This window comes from Rhinolophus hipposideros (genome assembly GCF_964194185.1).
Source record: "Rhinolophus hipposideros genome assembly, chromosome: 1".
Classification (NCBI taxonomy): domain Eukaryota; kingdom Metazoa; phylum Chordata; class Mammalia; order Chiroptera; family Rhinolophidae; genus Rhinolophus; species Rhinolophus hipposideros.
The window spans coordinates 73621922-73642527 of NC_138047.1; the positions used below are offsets into that span (position 1 = coordinate 73621922).

Genomic DNA, 20606 nt, shown 5'->3' on the forward strand with positions numbered 1-20606 from the left:
GGATATACACTCCAAATAGTTCTCCCTGGTGATAAAACAACAAAAAGTATTCCTGCTGTGCAGACCCGGAGCTGCTGCCCACTTATCCCTGAGATTGTGTATGAGAACACAGTGCAGGAATGAGGGCTTTAGATTAAAATACACAAAAATTACTAAACCAGAATATTTATGTTATGAAAAAAGTTGAAATGCACTAGATGATATCATTTGCACACAGTGCATGTAACATTCTGGAGAAAGTGGGACCTGAGGTGCAGTTGTCTAAGGGACCAAATCAAGTTATATGGGCCCCGAATAGGGTGGGATGAGCTTAGGAGCAGCAGGTCTGCAGCTGTTCCCCCAACACCCCATTTGCCTGTCATCACAACCCTTCCCTTGGGACAGTTCTCAGCACCCGATTCCAAGAGGGTTATGAGGAGACAGGATGTGGGAAATCCTGCCTTACCCCTGAGACGTGGCCTCCCACGGAATGTAGTCCTTTGTGGGCTGGGTGCATCAAGCTGATCTCGGCTTAATCTTTTCACTGTGGCATGGGAAATATGATGTAGCCTTCTTTAAAAGGAAAACAACTTTATCCAGCTCATTTTCAAAAGCTGGAGATTCTGGGGGTGGAGACTCAGACAGCATTCAGGGACGGCTTTTCCCCAAAGTCCGCGCACACATTGGGATAGAGCACGATGGGAGTTTTTGTACCTTACCCCTTCCCCTCCTGTCAAGAGGGAAGAGGGGGTGATGCTGTGGACCCCAGCCTGAGATACATGCAGTGCCAGCTACCCTGTTCCCACCCTATCCCCACTTTTTCTCCATTGTGCCCATTGATACCTGCTCCTTGAAATTGACTGATCTTAAAAGGATAGCGCCCCTGCCACCCACACGCCCCCTGTGGCTAATTCTGGGCCTCTGGGAGCAGGGTAGGGCTATGGATCTCGTCTTCCTCCGGAAAGTAGGCTGGCTTTCCCCCTGAGCGGGAGGCCACTATATGGCTGGTGCTCTGGCAGAAGTGGCACGTCTTGGGCTGGGGTGGCAGCTTGTATTCCTTGGCATGATGGTCTAGACCTCCGCAGCTGTAGCACCTTGTTTCCCTTTCACGTTCTTCCCTTTTGGCTGCCTCGCACTCCCAAAACAGAACAGCCCCGTCTGGCCTGGTGACTGCAATACGTTTGAGGCCCTTGGCGGACTTGTTACCGTCCTCCAGGCTCCAGAAGCCGTCCATGCGCAGCTTACTCTGGTGCACGGAAACAGCCACTGGGAGGCGAGCGCGATCCCAGTGCGGGCGGTCCGGGACGGGAAGCCGAAACCCGCGAGCACGGGGAACCGCTTGCAGATGCCGGCACCGCCTCTGGCGCCTTGGCGCAGCCACCCGCAAGTGCCGGTTGGACGCAGAGCCCCTGGTGGTGGCTAAGCCCGCGGCCCAGGCCCAGGTCGTGGGCTGCTGGCTCCCAGAGAAGTCCCGAAGCAAAGGAGTAGCCCGGAGAAGAGGCTGCTACATCTTCCCCAGCCTAAATAAATAATAGTTAAAATGTTTTCCAAATGTGTTTGCGGCATACTTTTTCTAAAGGGTATTTGCTAACAAAGAATTTGACCTTGCATATTTATTGAAACAATATTGTCTGAATCCAAAGTTGGTCTTTTTCCTGGGTCAGCAAAGCTTCTCTAGGCCCAAAGAATTGTCAGTTTCTTTTGGACTCTGATCATCAGCCTACTTGGAAGATTGGTAGCCAAGCAGAAAGTGTTCTGGAGCATTCTGTGCATGTAAATTATGTTCCTCCTTCCTCAAATCAACAAGACATTTTGAGAATTACCAGCTACATATAATTTTGCATTCAAATGGGATAAATGGAAATAGCATTATGCATATTTTTTGGAGCCATTTTTGTTTGGTGTAAGTTGTAAACACTTTAACTGGCTCCATGTGACAGTTCTGAACATAGTGCTGTTTTTTTCCCCTTATCTCCATCCCCCTAAAACCCTGTGACTTTACACATTCTACTTTATATGTTGTTAGCTCCCTGTGTTAATGTAATAAAGCACTGGTTTCAAGTCAGACATGTCTGTATATAGACTATCTTTCTCCAGAGAACATCTGTGGGGGCAGAGCCCCAAAGAGCAGTTTCCAGGCTATCGGCCTCATGTGGAAAGGTGCTGGCTAGGGTAGTAGATGGCCGTCAGCTGTGGCTGGTTGGCCGTCAGCTGTAACCGTTGAGCCATTGGCCACTGATATAACTGCCGTGGCTACCGAGGGAAGCCAAGGAGAGTGAAGGAAAGTGGAGGAGAGTGAAGGAGAGTCGATCAGTTGGCAGCAAAGCGGACAGCAGGTCACACGTCATGTGAATCCAGCCTCCAGTGAGACCATAGTGGTATGACTTCCCTACCTATAGCTCCGTGGGTGTTCCTTTTTGGCCTCACCATGTCCTCCATTCTTATGTGGGGAGCGGGAATAGAGCCCGCAGGCCGCCCCGCATGACAAATGGCACAGCGAGCAGGGTCTCCCGCATGACAACATCAGTAGTTAAGTATGAAAATGGAAATAAAGTAAGATTTGAAAAATGTTAGGTATGTGAAAATTTTTCATTAAAAAAGAAAAAGCTGCTTAAAGTTAGTTCTTAATATAAAATTTTAGGTCCTTAAAAAATACATTTTACAATTGTTTATGAAATATTCAGTGGAAGTTAATAATATGTATTAAAATTATACCTTTTGTGCAAGATAGCAGTTTAAAGATATTTTCAAAAAATTGCCAGCAATGCTTCTAAGGTGATAGAATCCTAATTGTGGACAGCCAGGATGGATTTGCTGACACGGCTTAGTGAATGGTTTTCAGCCCTGTGTTGTACCTGTCCTTTCCTCCAAAAACCATTTGGTTCAGCAATATGCATAACATCCTGATGCCATTGAAGAGGATGTATTAAAAGAATCTTAACAAGGAAGACTTTATACGTATAGTCCCATGATGCAAGAATCCTTCCAGTAAGGATCTTGTCAAACTGATTCTCTGTGCTGGTTCTTTCAGACAATGCTTTCCGCCAGGAAATGCTCATATTTGTTAAACTGAATTAGCTGGCTCAAGAGTATGTACATACTGGAACAGAAATGAAAATTAAACTCCCTAATTGGCCAGTTACAAGAATTGGAGTTACATTATTTTAATGTCTTTCAAACTGCTTTACTTTTTATTGGTGAACATGAAAATATTTGCCATTCTCATTCATGTAGAACTTATGTATGAGAAGAAAAAGGAAATGGAAAAAACTTTTAAAATAATTATTAGCTCTCCTCCATTATTACCCTGCATGCCCATTTTGTTATTGCAATTGCCCAAGGCAATAACATATTTTGTTCCTGGAAGGCTCAGCTAAACCAAACCAGACTAAAAGCACATTTCCTACAGCTAGAGTAGAAGCTAGTTTTAATTTTCCCTTTCTTCCAGTTCACCCAGGACTTAACAGTGGTCACCTGGTTTTGGGGTAGGACAGTGTAGCTTTTCTTATATAATTTACTATTATATTTGAATTTCCTAACTCTTGGATATATTGCTTTCATGTGTTTCTTTTTATGTCATTGGATTACCTGGATGGTAAGACTACGGATCATGTTTGTTTCCTTTTATCCTGAGCAGTCTTTATACTGCTCAGGATAAAAACAACAACAAAAACTTAACACCACCAGGAAAGACAGATTTTACTATGTTAAAATAAAAATAAATATATATAAAATAAATATATATTAAAATTAAAAACAGAGAAAAAAATTAGCATCTAGAATAAAGACCTCCTAAAAATTACTCAGAAAAAGAAATAATCCAATAGAAAAATGGTCAAAGGATGTGAAGTTACTTCACAGACAAGGGAAGACAAATGGCCAATAGAATGAGACTTTGTAATTGAGAGAAATGCAAACGAAAGTCACGATGAAATACCATTTCACACTTATCTGATTCGCAAAAATTACGAACGACTTTGAAGAGCAATTTGGCAATTTCTAGTAAAGTTAAAATGTGCTTATCCTAAGCAACTAGTACATTGAGCACAATGTGCAAGAAAGTTCCACCACTGTTGTTAACAATACAGAAACAGTTTTGAAAATAACTTTATGCCATCATCACCTGGAAAAGATAGATTATGATAGCTCATATAATTGAATGTTACAGCACGGTATTAAAATTAATGAATGACAGCTTCACATACAACATGGATTAAGCACACAATACAGTTAAGCATACAGTAAATGGAAAATGAAAGTTGCAGAATGAGACATGTGTGGGTTAAAACATGCACAGTATTGAAGACTAGAGGGTTTATGGATATGTCCAGGCATATCTTGCAGATATTGCAGGTTCAGTGCCAGACTACTGCAGTAAAGCTAATATTGCAATAGTCACACGAATTTTTGGGTTTCCCTGTGTACATAATAGTTGTTTATACTGTAATCTATTAAGTGTGCAATAGCATTGTCTGAAAAAACAATGAACATACCTTAACTAAAAATACTTTATTGCTAATATGCTAACCATTATTCAGCGAGTTGTAATCATTTTGTTGTTGGAGGGTCTTGCCTCGATGTTGATGGCTGTTGACTGATCAGGGTGGTTGGTAGATGCTGAAGGTTGGGGCAGCTGTGGCAATTCCTTAAAATAAGACAGCAATGATGTTTGGCACATCAATTGACTCTGCCTTTCACAAACAATTTCTCTGTAGCATGTGATATATTTGACAGCATTTTACCCACAGAATTTCTTTCAAAATTGGAGTCAGTCCTCAAACCCAGATGCTGTATCAACCAAGTTTATATAATATTCTAAGTCTTTGTTGTCAACAATCTTCATAGCATCTTCACCAGATTTCATTTCTAGACCACTTTATTTGCTCACCCATAAGAAGAAATTCATCAAGTTTTATCAGAGATTGCAAAAATTCAAATCTTCAGGCTCCACGTGATTGTTTTCTTGAATTTCCACATCTGCAGTTACTTCCTCCACTGAAGGCTTGAAACCCTCAGTCATCCATGAGGGCTGGAGATAACTTCTTCCAAACGCCTGTTACTTTTATTTTGACCTCTTCCCATGAATCACAAATGTTTTTTTCTTAAGCTAGCTTTTCTTTATTATGGATTAATCTTAGATCACGTGAACTTGAAAAGCATGAGTTAGTTTCTATATTTCTAAGAATTTCAGAATACCCAATCCTTACAAGCGCTTGCCTTTTATTTCAGCAATACCATCTGGAGGTAGAAAATTGTTTCACATTTGCAGCATACATATATAGACTCACGACGACAGACACAGAGAACTTTTAGCCATGAGAAAAACTTTCTGGTTTATAAAAGAAGAGTTGGCTCCCACGAATGTAATTAATGGCATCTAGAATGGTCACTCCTTCCTAAGGTTTCAATTTACTTTGCCCAAGCCCATCAGAGGAATCACTATATGAAATATTGTGAGAATTACCAAAATGTGACAAAGACACTAAGGGAGCAAATGCTGTTTGAAAAATGGCGCTGACCGACTTTGCTTGACATAGGGTTGCCACAAACCTTTATTTTTTTTTTAAAAAAAAGCGTATCTGAGAAGCACAATAAAATGAAGTGCAATAAAACGAGGTACAGCAGGTCCTTGAAAACAATGGTTTCCTTCATTTCATTGTAACGCTGATAAGAAAGATTCCCAGCTGGGGCCATTGTCTGTGCAGTGTTTGCACGTTCTTCCCATGTCCACGTGAGTTTTCTCCAGGTGCTTTGGTTTCCTCCCACATCCCCGAGATGTACATGAGGTGAATTGGATCGTCTGAGTGTGGGTGTGAGAGGCCCTGTGACGGGAGGGTGTCCTGTCCAGGTGCCCCCCCTGAGCTGCCAGGAGATGCTCCGGCCACCCGTGACCCCGGGCTGGGATAAAGGGGTTGGAAAAATCATTATCTGACTTGTTTTTATTAATCTTTTTTAAATGTATGTATAGCTCACATTTATTTCAGTGTTTAGTATTAAAAGTGTTTTGGATATTCACCTAGAAGTTTGGTGATGTTTTTGTGACAAGAAATGTGCCATAGAACTTAACTCTTACTTACATCAATTAGCCTGTGGTATAATTGGGGTAGCCATTTCAAAGAACCTATCGATGACGCTGAGCACTGTGTGCCTGTACAGTAAAACCATACAACGTGCATGAGAGCGGGACAGGCAATGTGGTCTGCAAGTGAAAATGTTAGGATTTGACAAAAGAAAGTGCTGGGAACTTGGATATTCAGTATATAAATAACTACATTTTTCATATGTTTGCAACAGTTCAGAGAGCTACCAACACACATATACCTGCTTAAGCACAGAGGTAGTTCCAGCGATGAATTTTAGTGCTCACTGCGGGCCACCTACCATGACGGGAACTGGGGGTATAAGTCTGAACAAGGCATGGTACCTGCCCTCCAGAAGATAATCTCTAAGAAGCCAACTTGGGTTCTCATTAACTTTGCCACTGATGGCTAAGGAAATCTGTTCTTTAGTAAATGGGCCTAAGACTCTTAAAAGTTAAGCCAAAGTTACTGAGGACAGCAGCAGATACTCACTACTGCCCGCTTCCTCTATCTTTCAAAGAGTGAAGATAACGGGGAGAAAACTGTGAGAATAAATTCAGCATAAAACAGACATAACTTCTACACATATGCAGAAATTACTTTTATTATGTTAAAAATCCCTTAATGAAATAGCAATTATTCATGTGGAGAGTCCAGAAAACAGATCTATGATTGTATTAGTCATATCTTTGATTAGAGATTTATGAATTATACACAAAACATTACTCCCTAGATAGAGTAGGTTACCGCAGGTCTAAGAGGCTGTGAACTTGGAAGAGCTTCTCCCTGCTTGTCTGGCTGCTTCAAACAGACCACATGGCTCAGGTATAAGGATGGACACGTTTTTCTCTTTTGAATTTAAAACTTTACAACAGTTCGGATGCTGTAAGAGAAGGAAACAATAAACACAGGTTTTGGATGATTATCATTTCTTTTAAGACCACTAAATTTGTATTTTTTTAAACCATTCTTCCTTTGTAAACCTCAAATCATTACTACATTCTATATATACAACTAAATAGGAAACTTACCTCTTTCCTGCATGCAACAGTTCAAAGGCTTTGTTAATTTGGTCAAAAGGCAGATTGTGAGTTACAAATTCATCAACTTTTATCTTTTTGGACATATATTCGGACACCAGCTTTGGGATGCTCTCTACACTCTTCCATCCTAAAAGAAATCACACATCTATTGATTAATTTTCTGCAACAAATTTCTACAATATACTTATTACTTTGTGGATGACAAAAACATTTAAGAGAATAAATTTTTCATTAAATAGGAACTAAAAACTTCAAAATTAGCAGAGAGATGAGAAAGTATTTAATGCACATCATTAGTTAAGAAAAAAGTAAATGCCTGTTTAGTATTTTCCTTTTTCTATATTTACCAAAGTCTCATTAAGTCTCAATTGAGACTTGTAGACGACTACCCAGGACAGAACTCTCCAAGTCTTAGACCAAGCTTGTTTATGTCCACAGCAGCAAAGATTTCTATAATCGTGAAATTCAAGGAAGAAAAATATTGATGTGATATATGTGACTTTATTTCTTTGGTTTTAAATTCAATAATGTAACAGGTGAAATTGACAGCAAAGTAGGAAATCTTGCTACTGTAAGATTTTAAGCAAAATTAGATGCTTCAATATTCAACTGCACAGAAAGGAATAAATGAACAAAGAAACCGTCTTACCTTTAAAATGAGGGATGCTTTAGACCATATTTCAAACCTCTTTTGAGGTTTTTCCAAACCTCCTTCCTTAATTCTCTTACCATTTTTTCCCTACAAATTGTGAGCTTTTTCTTTCTCCTTTAAAACTCTGTTAACTAAGACAACTACCACTCTAGACCAAAACTTCTATTTACACCTGTGGGTCATATTTTAGCAACACCCATGGGGCCCCAATGTTCCAGCTTAATTTTCAACCAGCATATGTTAGGATGAGGCTTTAGTTAAGAGGTTCCTACCAAGCCTCTGGTTCAATCACCAGGCTTAGAATACCCTTTCAAATCCAGCTATAGACCCTGAAATGATGCCTCTAAGTTGCATGTGTGGCTTTGAAAGTCTGTGCTAAGATACTCAAATGCGGCATACATCTAGGGCTTTGGAAAGGAGGGTTTAGGCAGCATGACATTTTCTACAGCAAACTCTATAGTACAAAGACGAAAAACTTTGGCTAAACCCCTCATTTTAGCATACTTTACTAATTTTTTTCTTTTGACTTTCAAAAAGTTGGTGTAATACAAGGTAGGGGATATTAACAGATAACCTCGTTAAACACAGGTAATTAAAAACTCATGCTATTGGATTTCTTTTTTCCCCTAAAAGGATGGTAAGAATATATTTTTTAAAAAAGCCTGTAGATTGCATTCATTCTATAGGCTTTTAGATTTCATTCATTCACAACAGTTGGGTATACAAACATGTTTTGATGTCTTCGCTTCTCTAGTTGAGTGACCAGGAAAAAGATGGAAACTGTTTCTCAGCATTCTACTGGTATTTAGGCAACCCTAAACAGACACGTACTTTTCAGGATCACACAAGAGAAAAGTGATCAGTCTGGCACGTTTTCAATTGTGTCATAACGTTTTGTCTAATTTAGTATTTTTGTTTTAAGATTTAGTATTTGTTACTGCTGAAATCAGTGCTGTTCAGACAGAGGTATGATCACACACAGTGATCACTGTACTCTCTGAAAAAGATTAGTAAAGAGGCCGAAAACCTATTTAAGCCCCTAACATGACACAGTGTGGCTGACACTGGTGTTTGCTTACCTTGCAATCAACTTCTCACTCCTGCCCTACCCCCAACCACATCCTAATTAACAGAGGTTGGTTTTTTGTGTGTGTTTTTCAAATGTGCAAAAAGTGGCATTGTGCTTCAGGAGAAGCTGAGCACCTGCCCAGTCCTAGGGAGAAAATACTGATTGAGTGTGATACCCTTCTATTAAAATAACTTTATATGAAACAACTCATGATGAGAAAGTAGGCTATGAAAATTCTTCTTAAAACAACAAAGTTAGCCTGGAATTAAAACTCTTGCCAATGGAAATAAAAGAAAAAGTACACATCTCATCCATCAAATTACCTCCAAAGGCAGTGCCTTTCCATGTGCGGCCTGTTACCAGCTGGAATGGACGAGTGGCAATTTCTTCACCTGAAGCAGCTACTCCAACCACCACGCTGACGCCCCATCCTTTGTGGCAGGCTTCCAGCGCTGCTCTCTGCAGACAGATACAACCAAGTCACAGAAGGCAGTGCATTCTGCTAAGAATAACTACCACCTCCCAAAGCTTTGTACAAAAAATGGCAAAAAAATGATCAAACTGAATGTTCAATAAAATTTTATTGTAACAGCTTAAAAAAATTACTGGGTTGCCAGATGGCTCAGGGAGCTCTCAACAACAAGGTTGCCAGTTCAATTCCCGCATGGGATGGTGGGCTGTGCCCCCTGCAACTAAGATTGGAAATAGCAACTGGACTTGGAGCTGAGCTGCGCCCTCCTCAACTAGATTGAAGGACAATGATTTGGAGCTGATGGGCCCTGGAGAAACACACTGTTCTCCAATATTCCCCAATAAAATTTATATATATAAAAAAAAAATCACTAACGTGGCTAAAAAGTAACATAAATTGAAAAAATTTAAAGCTTTTACTTGCTATTTTTAAAAGTAAATGCTAGCTCAAAATTCTAAAGACTTTAATAAAAGAAGCAGGCAGAGAAATAACAGTAAGACTTTTATTGAGTGTCTACTTTGTGTCAAGTAGGTGCCCTTACTACCTGCATTTTACACACGATGAAACTGGGGGTTAGAGAAGTGAAGTCATTGATTAAGGTCACTGATTTAGTATGTGGATGTGTATTAATTTCAAAGCTCTCCACAACTGCATCACTGACTTTTCATTTGAGGAGACATACTCTAAGCTTTGGCATGCACTGAAAGGTAAAGAAACATTTTTCTTCACTCTTTCCTGGGCCATCCTAGTATCATTTCCCATTTGTAGTTCAAGCAGTAATTTTCCCATTTTTGTATGAGAATTCTTATCAAGAGACTTTTCCTTTCAAAAACAAAACAATTTTAAATCATAATTAAGAAAACTGCATTTTAAAAAAGTAGTTTGAGAGAGAGAGAGAAGAGAGAGAGAGAGAGAGAGAGAGAGAGGACGCCAAGTACACTCACCATGACCTTCACGTTACCAATACACTCAAAGGAGTAGTCCACTCCGCCATCAGTCATCTCAATAAGCACTTCCTGGATGGGTTTACTGAAGTCCTGGGGGCTGATACATTCGGAGGCTCCAAACTCCTTGGCCCGTGCGAATTTCTCTTTATTGATGTCCACACCAATGATCCGGGACGCACCGGCCACCTTACAGCCCATGACAACTGCCAATCCAACTCCTCCAAGACCAAAGACAGCACATGTAGAGCCAGACTCCACCTAATAGTCAAGACAGTCTGTGAGGTACTCCTTCCACCACAGTCAAGGAAATCACTAGGTTTCTTACAGATCCAGCCAGTTTGATTGTTCCACCAAAGCTCGGTTGTATCAAATTAGAAAGTAGAAGCGAGGCCAACACTTACCTTGGCAGTGTTCACAGCAGCACCATAACCAGTTGAAATGCCACAACCTAGGAGGCAGACTTTATCCAAAGGTGCTAAAGGATCAATTTTAGCAACAGAGATATCAGCCACAACTGTGTATTCAGAGAACGTGCTGGTTCCCATGTAATGTAAAATTGCCTTTCCTTTGCAAGTGAATCTGCTTGTGCCATCTGGCATTAATCCTTTCCCTTGAGTGGCTCTAAAGAAAATAAAAAAAGGAAAAAAGGCAGGGTAGAATCAAGTTTTCCAAAACACATAGGAAAAGGAATTAGTTTTCAAAATAATGACCAATAGTTAGAAAAGTGTGCTAAGACTAAAAGTCTAATTTCTAATGTTTTTATTAATAATTTAGCCTCTTTGAGCAATGCCCTATTAAGAAAACTTACAAGACATTTACAACCTTACCATCTTTTCCAACATTCAATATTTTTCTGGATCTTACTGTCAGAGTATTGAAATAATTTTAACAGCTACAACTTATGGATCAGGTGAAATTATTTTAAAATTCCATCATAAAACCCTGTGAGCAAATGTGACATCATAAAGCAAATCCAGCATCTAAACAAGCAGCGATCACAAGCAATTATTCAGATTAGCTGATGAAAATAGATGGCCAAACTGGCTAATTTAGACCTTTCAGGAGGCCTTTTTCAAAAGTCTAATAGTCCTCAAGGATTTAAGTTATTTGTCCTCTTCACTTAGCTTTTTGCCTGTGTAGTTAGTTACAGTAATAAGGAGGGGAGAGGCAGAGGACAAACTCACAAAGGCAACCAATATGGTATGTGGTAACAAAAATTATTTTTGATATTCTAAATAGATAGGTGATGTCTGGCTTAGCATTATGGGCCCTAAAGTCAGACACACTTGGGTTCAAATCCTGTGTGATCTTTGGCAAGTTAATTAACCTTTGTGCCTTAGTTTCCTCACTAGAAAATGCAGAGAAACAATTATATTTTTCTCATAGATTGCTAAAAAAATCAAAGGAGATGTTATGAAAGCATTAGCCTTGTGTCTGGTATAGTGCTTATTAAATATTTGTTATTTTTAATAAAATTATTAAAATATTTTTAAAACTTTGATGTGCACTTTTAGACAAATCCTTAGGAATATATATGAATAAACAAATACACAGATGAAGAGAAAATGAATTGCCTCTGGACTTGAGTAAATACATGTCCTTTGAAAGAAAAACAAAAATATGACCAGAAACAGAGAACAAATAGGTGACACAGCTCTACCACAAATGTTGTATCTTTATGAGAGCAACTCGTTTAACCCTACTTAATGTGAGAAATCACTTCTTCCCAGAGGAATTTCATGAACAAAAGGTGACACAGGATACATTTTAAGCTCTGAAAGCTTATGTCCCTCTAAAAGGTTTACAAAGAGCCACAAAAGCCCATTACGATTATTATTATACTTGGTGTATCACAAAATTTTCTAGGCTGTTTTAAGTTCCCTTTGAAAACAACTAGGCTTTTGTTTTTATTTTTTCCTTTTTTCTGTTCTAGCTTTGCCACAAGTAACTGGATTTATGTTATAAAATAAATGGAATCTAGTTTTCCAAAAATACAAACTAACTTTGTCAGTGGCATTAGATTTCCCATATACTCCTGGGAGTGTATCCAATGACTCAGCAATTCCAATCCTAGGAAAATACCAAAGAGAAAGCAGTGCATACATCCATCAAGAGACACGTTTAATAATGTTCACAGTAGCATTAATCACAACAGCCCTAAACTGGTAGCAACTTAAATGTCCATCAATAGAAAGGATAAAGAGTATTACTTGGAGGGAATATGACAGAGCAACAAGAGAGCAACTTGGAGACACCTCGCAGACACTGTCAGTGAAACAAACCAGACAAAAGAGCATATTAAGCATAATTCTATTTATATGAAGTTCACAGTGTAAGAAATCAGAATAGTGATTACCCTTGAGGGAGGCAGGTGTTGACTTAGAAGGGACATGAAGGACTTTGTGGGGTACTGGCAGGGTTCTCTGTCTTGATCTGGTTGATGGTTATAACCATTAGGTGTATATATACATAAAAACTCATTGAGCTGTACACTTAAGATTTGTGTATTTTATGTACTTTATTATATATCTTTTTTACCTCAATAAAAAAGAAAACAGAAGAGAACAAATACAAAGAGATCGTAAACTGCCTCAAAGAAGTTCTTTAAGTGAGTTACCTTACTACAATAAAGTAACTATAATACCTTTTCCATGTTTAAGGGGTTATCTCTTGTAGTCTTCCCAGTAACCTTATGAGGTAAATTTTATTACTTCTATTTCATAGGCAATAAAATGGACATAAAAATGATTTCATTTAACTTCATAAGCATGTCCCTCCTTATTACATATTTTGGCAAATTTAACCTAATGTTATGGAAAGAGAATGAGTTCAGAAAATTCAGTTTTCTCTCTTCATAGCTGATGATACTGAGCAAAACACTTAATTTCTGAGTCTCAACTTTCTCATCTATGAAAATTGGGATACTAATGATCATAGTAAGATAACTATAAAGATGGAATGAAATAATTCACGTAGAATGCTCTGTATAAATTGCCATAGAGTTACTTATTATCATCATTATAATATGACCTCTTGTTTTAAGAATGAAATAAAAAGGCACTAACCTTATCTTCTGGCAAAGGTTCGTTTTAGGATTTAGACAAAATTTGCATTCTCCACACTGAGGGATGTAAAGTGGGATGACAGTATCACCTGGAAAACAAATGCAAAGGCATTATCCTGAATAGGTAGTATCTGTTTCTAAATGAATGACTACATCAGCCTCTGCAAATTCCTATTCCTGTCAACTCATGCAGCTCTGCAAAATTAACTTTAAGGCTTAGAACTTGACCTACGCAACATCATTCAGATGCTGCCTGACTGTGCAAAAAATAAAGTTTCAAAATTTTTACTGAAGGAAATTCTTAAAACAATAACTACAGAACAAGGAGTAATGTGCTTCAAAATACTGACTTGCTGACGCATCTTTAAAAATTCTTGCTAATTGGACAAAATTGGCATTGGAAATATACTTAAACAGTTTCAGATGAACAGCAGTCTACAAAATCAAAGAGAAAAAAAACACCAAATATTTGTGCTTCCCACATGAATAAAAGCAATCTTGACAACTTACTTAGGCGATAACTTGTTCACAAACGATGCATAGTTTAAGAAATGTAATTTCCCCATAAAAATAAGGCAAAGTTATAAAATAAGTGGTTCAAATACCCTCTTACCTGCTTTCACTTTAGTAACTCCTTCACCAACACTTTCCACGATTCCAGCACCTTCGTGTCCCAAGATCACTGGAAAACTTCCTTCAGGGTCAGCCCCACTCAGTGTATAGGCATCAGTGTGGCAGACCGCAGTGGCAATAATCTATCAGGATATTAAAATAAAGAGCGCTGAAGTGTGTATGCATGTAATTCGAACTGAAGCATAAGTCACAGGAAAGCCACTTTTACTTTAATGCCGTATTTCACTGATTCTAACATACATCTCTTTCATAGTTTAACTCCTCTAGTACCAGGATGCGCTTTCAAATCTCTGGCATCTTAACAACTAGAACTGGCAGCATTTTTGAGTGGTACATAAAAGTAATGGTGCATTTATATGTGGTGAAACATGGTATATCTATTCTCATTTCCAGTACATATTAGCCAAACAAAGTAAACAAGGTGACTGTATGGGCACTTGTGCCTACAGGTGTGAAGAGGAACAGCACCTGTGTGCAAAGCCAGGCGGAGCCCATTCACCGCGGGCCTCCTTATGACTGCTGGGAAATGTGATTTCTTAAAAGGTACTATTTCTGAAATACGCCAGCATGCCTGATCTGTACCAAATCTCAGAGCTTTCAGTGGAACCAACTCCCTTTCAGCAGCCACACCAAATTCTACTAAAATAAGCCCCTTACTCTTGTCTCTCGGCTTTGAAGTATTTATCTTTCCACACCACTAAAGCACTGAAAGGAAGTTTTAGAGTGTTTGTACTGATGCCTTGCTGCTTCTCACCTATATATATAACATTCTTTGCTATTTTTGTTAGCAGCTTCCCAGGGAGGATAGCTGAAATCAGTGTGCCCCATACAGCTCATCTTACTGTGTTTCCCTGAAACCAAGCGCTAGCCGGACAATCAGCTCTAACCCGTCTTTTGGAGCAAAAATTAGTATAAGATTTGGTCTTATTTTAATATAAGACCGGCGCTTATATAAGACCGGGTCTCTTTTTAATAGAAGACCAGGTGTCATGTCATGTCATGTCATGTCACGTAATATAATACTGGGCCTTATAATTTTTGCTCCAAAAGACGCAGTAGAGCTGATGGTCTGGCTAGGTCTTATTTTCAGGGAAACATGGTAGTTCGTTCAGGACATTTTCTTTTTCAGTGGCAAAACCAAAATCAGGTTAATTTCTGTCTTTAAGGAAAAACACAGGCTAGTATAAGATTTCAGATTCCTGGCCCTGGGTTGAAAAGGTCCTTAAAAAGGTATTTGGTTCTGGACTTCCTGACCTGGCATGGGTGATCTCTGGGAGCATGTGGCAATACATGTATGAGGTGTGATCAAAATACACAGCGAATGTTTAAATTAAAAAAAAAAAACTATTACAGTAAAAGACACATTGCCATTAATCCCCCTCAAAATACTCCCTCTCGTTTGAACACTTATCCCATCATTCTTGCCACTTTCTGAAGCAGTTCTGGACGTCCTCTTTCATGTCTTTAGTTGTGCCATTGTGGCTGCCGTGATATTCTGAATTGATTCAAAACATTTACTTTTCATGGTCATTTTGATTTTGGGGAAGAGCCAGAAGTCGCACGGTGCCAGATCTGGAGAATACGGTGGCTGAGGACACAACCATATGTTTTTGACAGAAACTGCCGTATACCAGAGTGATGTGTGACATGAAGCAGTGTCATGATGGAGGATGACTTACGGCACACTTTAAAACACACCTTCTCTCAACCGTAGCTCACATCCGACTGACTGCACCAAACAAGTTGAAACTTGTCACATATTACTACGGTTGGATGTGCTCCTTTCCGTATTAAAGATCCCTGCCTTTCTGTTGAATGGCACTGGGCAGCAGCATTCACCGTTATGTTTTGATCACACCTTGTACATGTGGTGTGTGTTGAGAGGTGGGATGAGAAGACATATATTTCAATTTACAGCAATAAAGAGGTGATTTTTCTAGAATGTCATTTTTAATCAGTGGTCATATTTTAGAGAATAATTTTATATCAAAACAAATACAGAGTAGAATGCTAAAAACATCCAGCTGGGTTGCCTTGTGCACTAATATGCCTCTCTCCAAGGGTAAGGGTAAGTCTATTTCTCTCCTTCAGCAAAGGTTGAGAAGCACTGGAATAATGAATCCCCTGAACCCTGGCCCTGTCTGCAGGGTTCAGTACATTTTAAAGCTCTCTAAGCAAGATGACTTCACTTGGTTTTGCTCCAGTAGATCAGAAACCTCTTCCCTAATCTTATTTAAAGTCTCTTGTAAAAACTGAAGACCATTTATTCTTCTGTTGTGTCTAATACTGTGTTTCCCTCCAAATTAGAGCCAGACCATCAGCTCTAATGCACCTTTTGGAGCAAAAATTAATATAAGACCTGATGTGTTGTGTTACATTATGTTATATTGTTATGTTATGTTATGTTATACCTGGTCTTATATTAATTTTTGCTCCAAAAGATGCATTACAGCTGATGGTCTGGCTAGGTCTTATTTTCAGGGAAACACGGTATGTCACCAAATACTTTAAGTTTTGGGAGAAGCAGAAACATGAACATCCTACAAAGTCACCTTAAACCCAGGCTACAGAAATAAATTGCAGTAATCTGTGATTCCCAGGGAAAGTTGCTCAGCCCAACATCAGAGCTAAAAGATGGCGAGGAGTACTAGAAAGGTGAGAGGGATAAAATAAGAGGATGTTGTAATTTTATGGTTGGATGAATTTCAATACCTTCTTCTTGACATTATCCTTTGGGATTTATCCTCTGCAGACCTCAGAGGATCCATCTATCCAGAGACCTAATTATAAGTCTTCTTTTCCAGTGCTTTAGATGTATCATTACCTTAATTCGAACTTCATGAGCCTTTGGGGGTGCCACCTCTACCTCCTCTATGGAGAGAGGCTTTCCAGCTTCCCAGGCAACAGCAGCCTTGCACTTGATAACCTGAAATGGGAAAAAAAGAGAGCAAGTTGTTTATTATCCTGAAGTAATAATAAACTGCTTATTAGTTCATTTCGATACTGATGAATGCTAATCTTAGAAAATGTATCAGATTTACAAAGAAACATATACCTGTAAGTGATATGAAGAATTGTTTTGCATGTTTTTAGATTCCATATAAATAATATGCATTAAAAATATTTAACTGAGATGACCACATGGTCAGACATGAAAGCCTCTTTCGGTTAAGAAGTTTTATTCATCAAGTATTTAATGACGCTCTACAATGCCCAAGGGGGAGAGGGTTAAGAATAATGGTTCCAAGAGAATTTGATTCAGTAAGTCTGGCATGTAGTCCAAGGAATTGGAATGCTTAACACGTGCCCCATGAAATTCTTTTGCTCAGGCTGGTGTTGTAACATCGGTGTAGTACAAAAACCCAAGTGGGAAGGAGTGTAAGGAGTATCAGAACTGGAGAACTTTAAAAAATACATCTATCCTTTTAACTGTGTTATCCAATACAGTCTCCATTTGCCACCTGTGGCTACTGAGCACTTGAAAAAATGGCCAGTCTGAACTCAGTTAAGCTGTAAGTGTAAAATCTACTCAGATTTTGAAGACTTAGTACAAAATAAAAAGAGTAAAAGTATTTTAATATTTTTAAAATACTGATTACCTGTTGACAGTGTTTTGAATATACTGGATTAAATTTTAATCCACTTTCAATGCCATTTTAATATAGCTAACAGAAAAGTATAAGTTACATATGTGACATATATTTCTACAGCATAGGGGCTTTAGAGCTTCTAGTCAGTATACTCCTCCATTACCAGAGAATCAAGAGTAATGAGAAAGGTTTTCCATCAGTTTACATAATGATTATGGAACGTGTTGACAGAATAAAGGTTGAAAACTACTGGGTTTATAGGAGACAGACTGGAAAGTCAATAATTACAAAAAGTATGATTTAAAGGGAGTACAAAGTGCTACAGACTGCAAAAGGTGGAGAAAGAGTGTAACTTTGGTCGCTGAGTTTGCAAAACTTCACTTTTAACTGGGATACCGAAGGAGGAGGAATAGTTAGTTACAAGTGGTGATAAAACGTGGACTTACAGGGTGATAGTGAAGAATGATAAGAATGAGTATGAAACTCCTAACATAGTCCTTGGCAGAGTGTAGCTTTGCAAACATAAGTTAGTAGTTATTAGCAGCAGTAGAAAAAGTGTGGAGAAAACGGAGAGTTGAACTATATAAAGAGATGAGTGCCTTGTGTAAACTGGTGAGGCCAGAAATTATTGCTTTTAAAATTAAAATGTAGGTAAAATAGTAAATCTGATAGTACAAATAATTCAGACACTGCATTGGAATCTTTCCTCACCTCAATGTACATAAATCTCAAAAGTCAAATTCAGATTACTAACAACGACGTCATGTATGGTAGAGCTTTTAAGCAACCCCAGAATAAATATTTCATCCATAATCTGAGTTTTATGCTTTCCCCCCCGTTTAAAGAATGCTTGAAAGGAGTTTAAACTTTTCCTTTCAATGACAAATCTAAACAAAACACCCTAAATCACTGGCGGTTGCCCTACTTCAACATTTTAACTATAAAAGGAATTATAATTTTTCACCTTGTCTGAATAAAGATACTTGGTAATAAGGAAAAACAACTTCCAATTTATTAATTCTGAAAGATCTTTGGAGTTTACCATTTCTGTTCAACTCCAAAACTCATAGAAAATTTCTGAAGTTTGCAAAGCAACTTTAGATTGATTATTCAGATTATTCGTACATTTCTACCTTTCTGTATTGTCTAATGTGTATTTCAGAGACCTGGTATAGTCTGTCACACAGGGACAGACCTGAGCAGAATCCCAGCTCACTATCCTCGGTGTGACCAACCTCTAAGCCTCAGTTTTTGGACTGTAAAATGGGAACATTACCTCACAGAGGTTTTACATGAGGATTAAAAGATACAAAGCTCCAGTGCCTAAATATTACAAAGGATTACTGACAGGGATCTAGGAGTCTTCCTAAAATACATTCTTTGGTGGCATAATAAAGGCTCAATTAGGAATTACTATCATGAAACACAAGCCGCCTATAGCTCCGGTGCACTGGCTGGCCACAGCTGTGCCGCCTGCAAGTATGACCTGGGGCAAGTTACGATAAATCTTGTGCTTGTTCTGCGACATGATGCAAAATGAGGTGCAAGGAAGCCCATTTAACCATACGTTCATTGATGTAAACAAGAGTTAAGTTCCTGCTGGCATCTCATCAACTTTGTAACGAAATGCTGCTGAACAAAAAGATGTTATTATGCGAGGACCCGCTGCACTGATTTTTGCCTAGGCAAAGCGTGGTCCCTCCTCAGCCACTTTCACCAGGATTCGCACAGACCCCTCCCGCTCCCGATGCTCCGGTTCTCCCCTCCCCATCCGGCTGCCAAGAAGCAGCAAAACCCTCCCAAGTCAGCAGCCGAAACAAAGCTTCTCTCCCGCCGACCCGCTGGTCGGAAGCCCCGTTTCGGCTCCGGTAGCCAGCGGCTAGGTTCCACCCTGTGTTTTTTTCTCCCTCCCTGCCATTCTCGGACGCAGGCTGCGACTGGGTCTCCGCTACCTTGCTCGCCATGTCCGCTGGTTCGTGTCAGCTGCCGGCGTGTGTCCTACGCAGGGGGCGTGGCGCCGGCGCGGCGTGGGTGGAACGTGCACCCGGCGCGTCCCGCTTCCGCCTGCGCCGGGGGAGGGAGGGGGACAGGGCGTGGAGGCGGGGTTTACGAGAGCTTTGGGCCGGAAGGGCGGGGCCTGAGGGGCCGGAAGGGCGGGGCCTGAGGGCCGGAAGGGCGGGGCCTGAGGGGCCGCGGTGTGGTCCTGGAGGTTGGAGGCGTGTCGCGAGGCCGGATGAGGGGGCTTCGTGACTATCCTGACAGCTGGCTCCAAAACTTCTGTGACGAAAGGGTTTCCCCGTGTAACCTTAGGCACACAGAAATCTTACAAAGGAGAGATGTGGAAGGTGAGGGGCTATGAATTTTACCGGAAGCGCGTGAGAAACAGTGAGAGGACTGTAGTCTTGGTGCACCTCTTATACACTATGTGTACGTTTACGACTTGAGGATGCAAGATAAGAGTAAGCCCCCTTCAAGGGACTCTCCATCGAGAGGGGAAACTGGGAAGAATGAGAAAGGGGGACTGTCGCGCAGGGGACCCTGCTCGCTGCGCCATTTGTCGTGCAGGGTCTCAGCTCCCGCTCCCCGCCCAAGAACGCAGGACATGGTAAGGCCAAAAAGGAACACCCACGGAGCCATAGTTAGGGGAGTCAAACCAATATATTCTCGCTGGCGGCTGGGCTGGAGACACAGGAAGCAGGATCTACATAATCTGCCTAACAGCAGTCCGCGCTTGCCAGCCACCATCTTCTTGCTAGCCCCCATTCTTTTTCTGCTAGCGTAGCCACAGCAGTTATATTAGTGGCCAATGGCTTACGGGTTACAGCTGACGGCCAACTAGCCACAGCTGCTGGCATCTGATCACAGTTGATGGCCATTTACTACCCGAGCCAGCACCTTTCTATGTGAGGCCGAGAGCCTGGAAACTGTTTTTTTTGGGGTTTTGTCCACACACTCCACCCCTACAGGGTCTCGCCTCACAATCTACGCAACAGGCGTCTTCTGCGAGGGGCCCTGTGCAAGGAGCCTAGAGGTGAATGCACTATCCTGAACACAGCCAGGCTCTCTGGGCACAGCCA

At 40.1% G+C, this 20606-nt stretch overlaps 1 protein-coding gene across 1 annotated transcript; it reads right to left on the minus strand.

The window, feature by feature from the left end:
• Window positions 1-5514: 5514 nt before the first annotated feature.
• Window positions 5515-19612, minus strand: ADH5 (alcohol dehydrogenase 5 (class III), chi polypeptide). The gene is made up of 9 exons (XM_081076389.1): window positions 19482-19612; window positions 16764-16865; window positions 13920-14061; window positions 13308-13395; window positions 10644-10863; window positions 10240-10500; window positions 9147-9282; window positions 7091-7229; window positions 5515-6942 (listed from the first exon to the last, which is right to left on the minus strand). The coding sequence occupies exons 1-9, from the start codon at window positions 19491-19493 to the stop codon at window positions 6918-6920; spliced, it is 1125 nt and encodes a 374-aa protein (XP_080932515.1). The 5' UTR covers window positions 19494-19612; the 3' UTR covers window positions 5515-6917.
• Between the last annotated feature and the right edge of the window lie 994 nt (window positions 19613-20606).

Bases quoted from the DNA above. Each gene is read 5' to 3' on its own strand.
- ADH5 (XM_081076389.1), bottom strand. The intron at 10,864-13,307 runs GTTAGTGCCTTT...TATTTTCTTTAG, and splicing joins AACCTTTGCCAGAAGATAAG to AGCCACTCAAGGGAAAGGAT. The intron at 7,230-9,146 runs GTAATTTGATGG...GATTTCTTTTAG, and splicing joins GAAAGGCACTGCCTTTGGAG to GATGGAAGAGTGTAGAGAGC.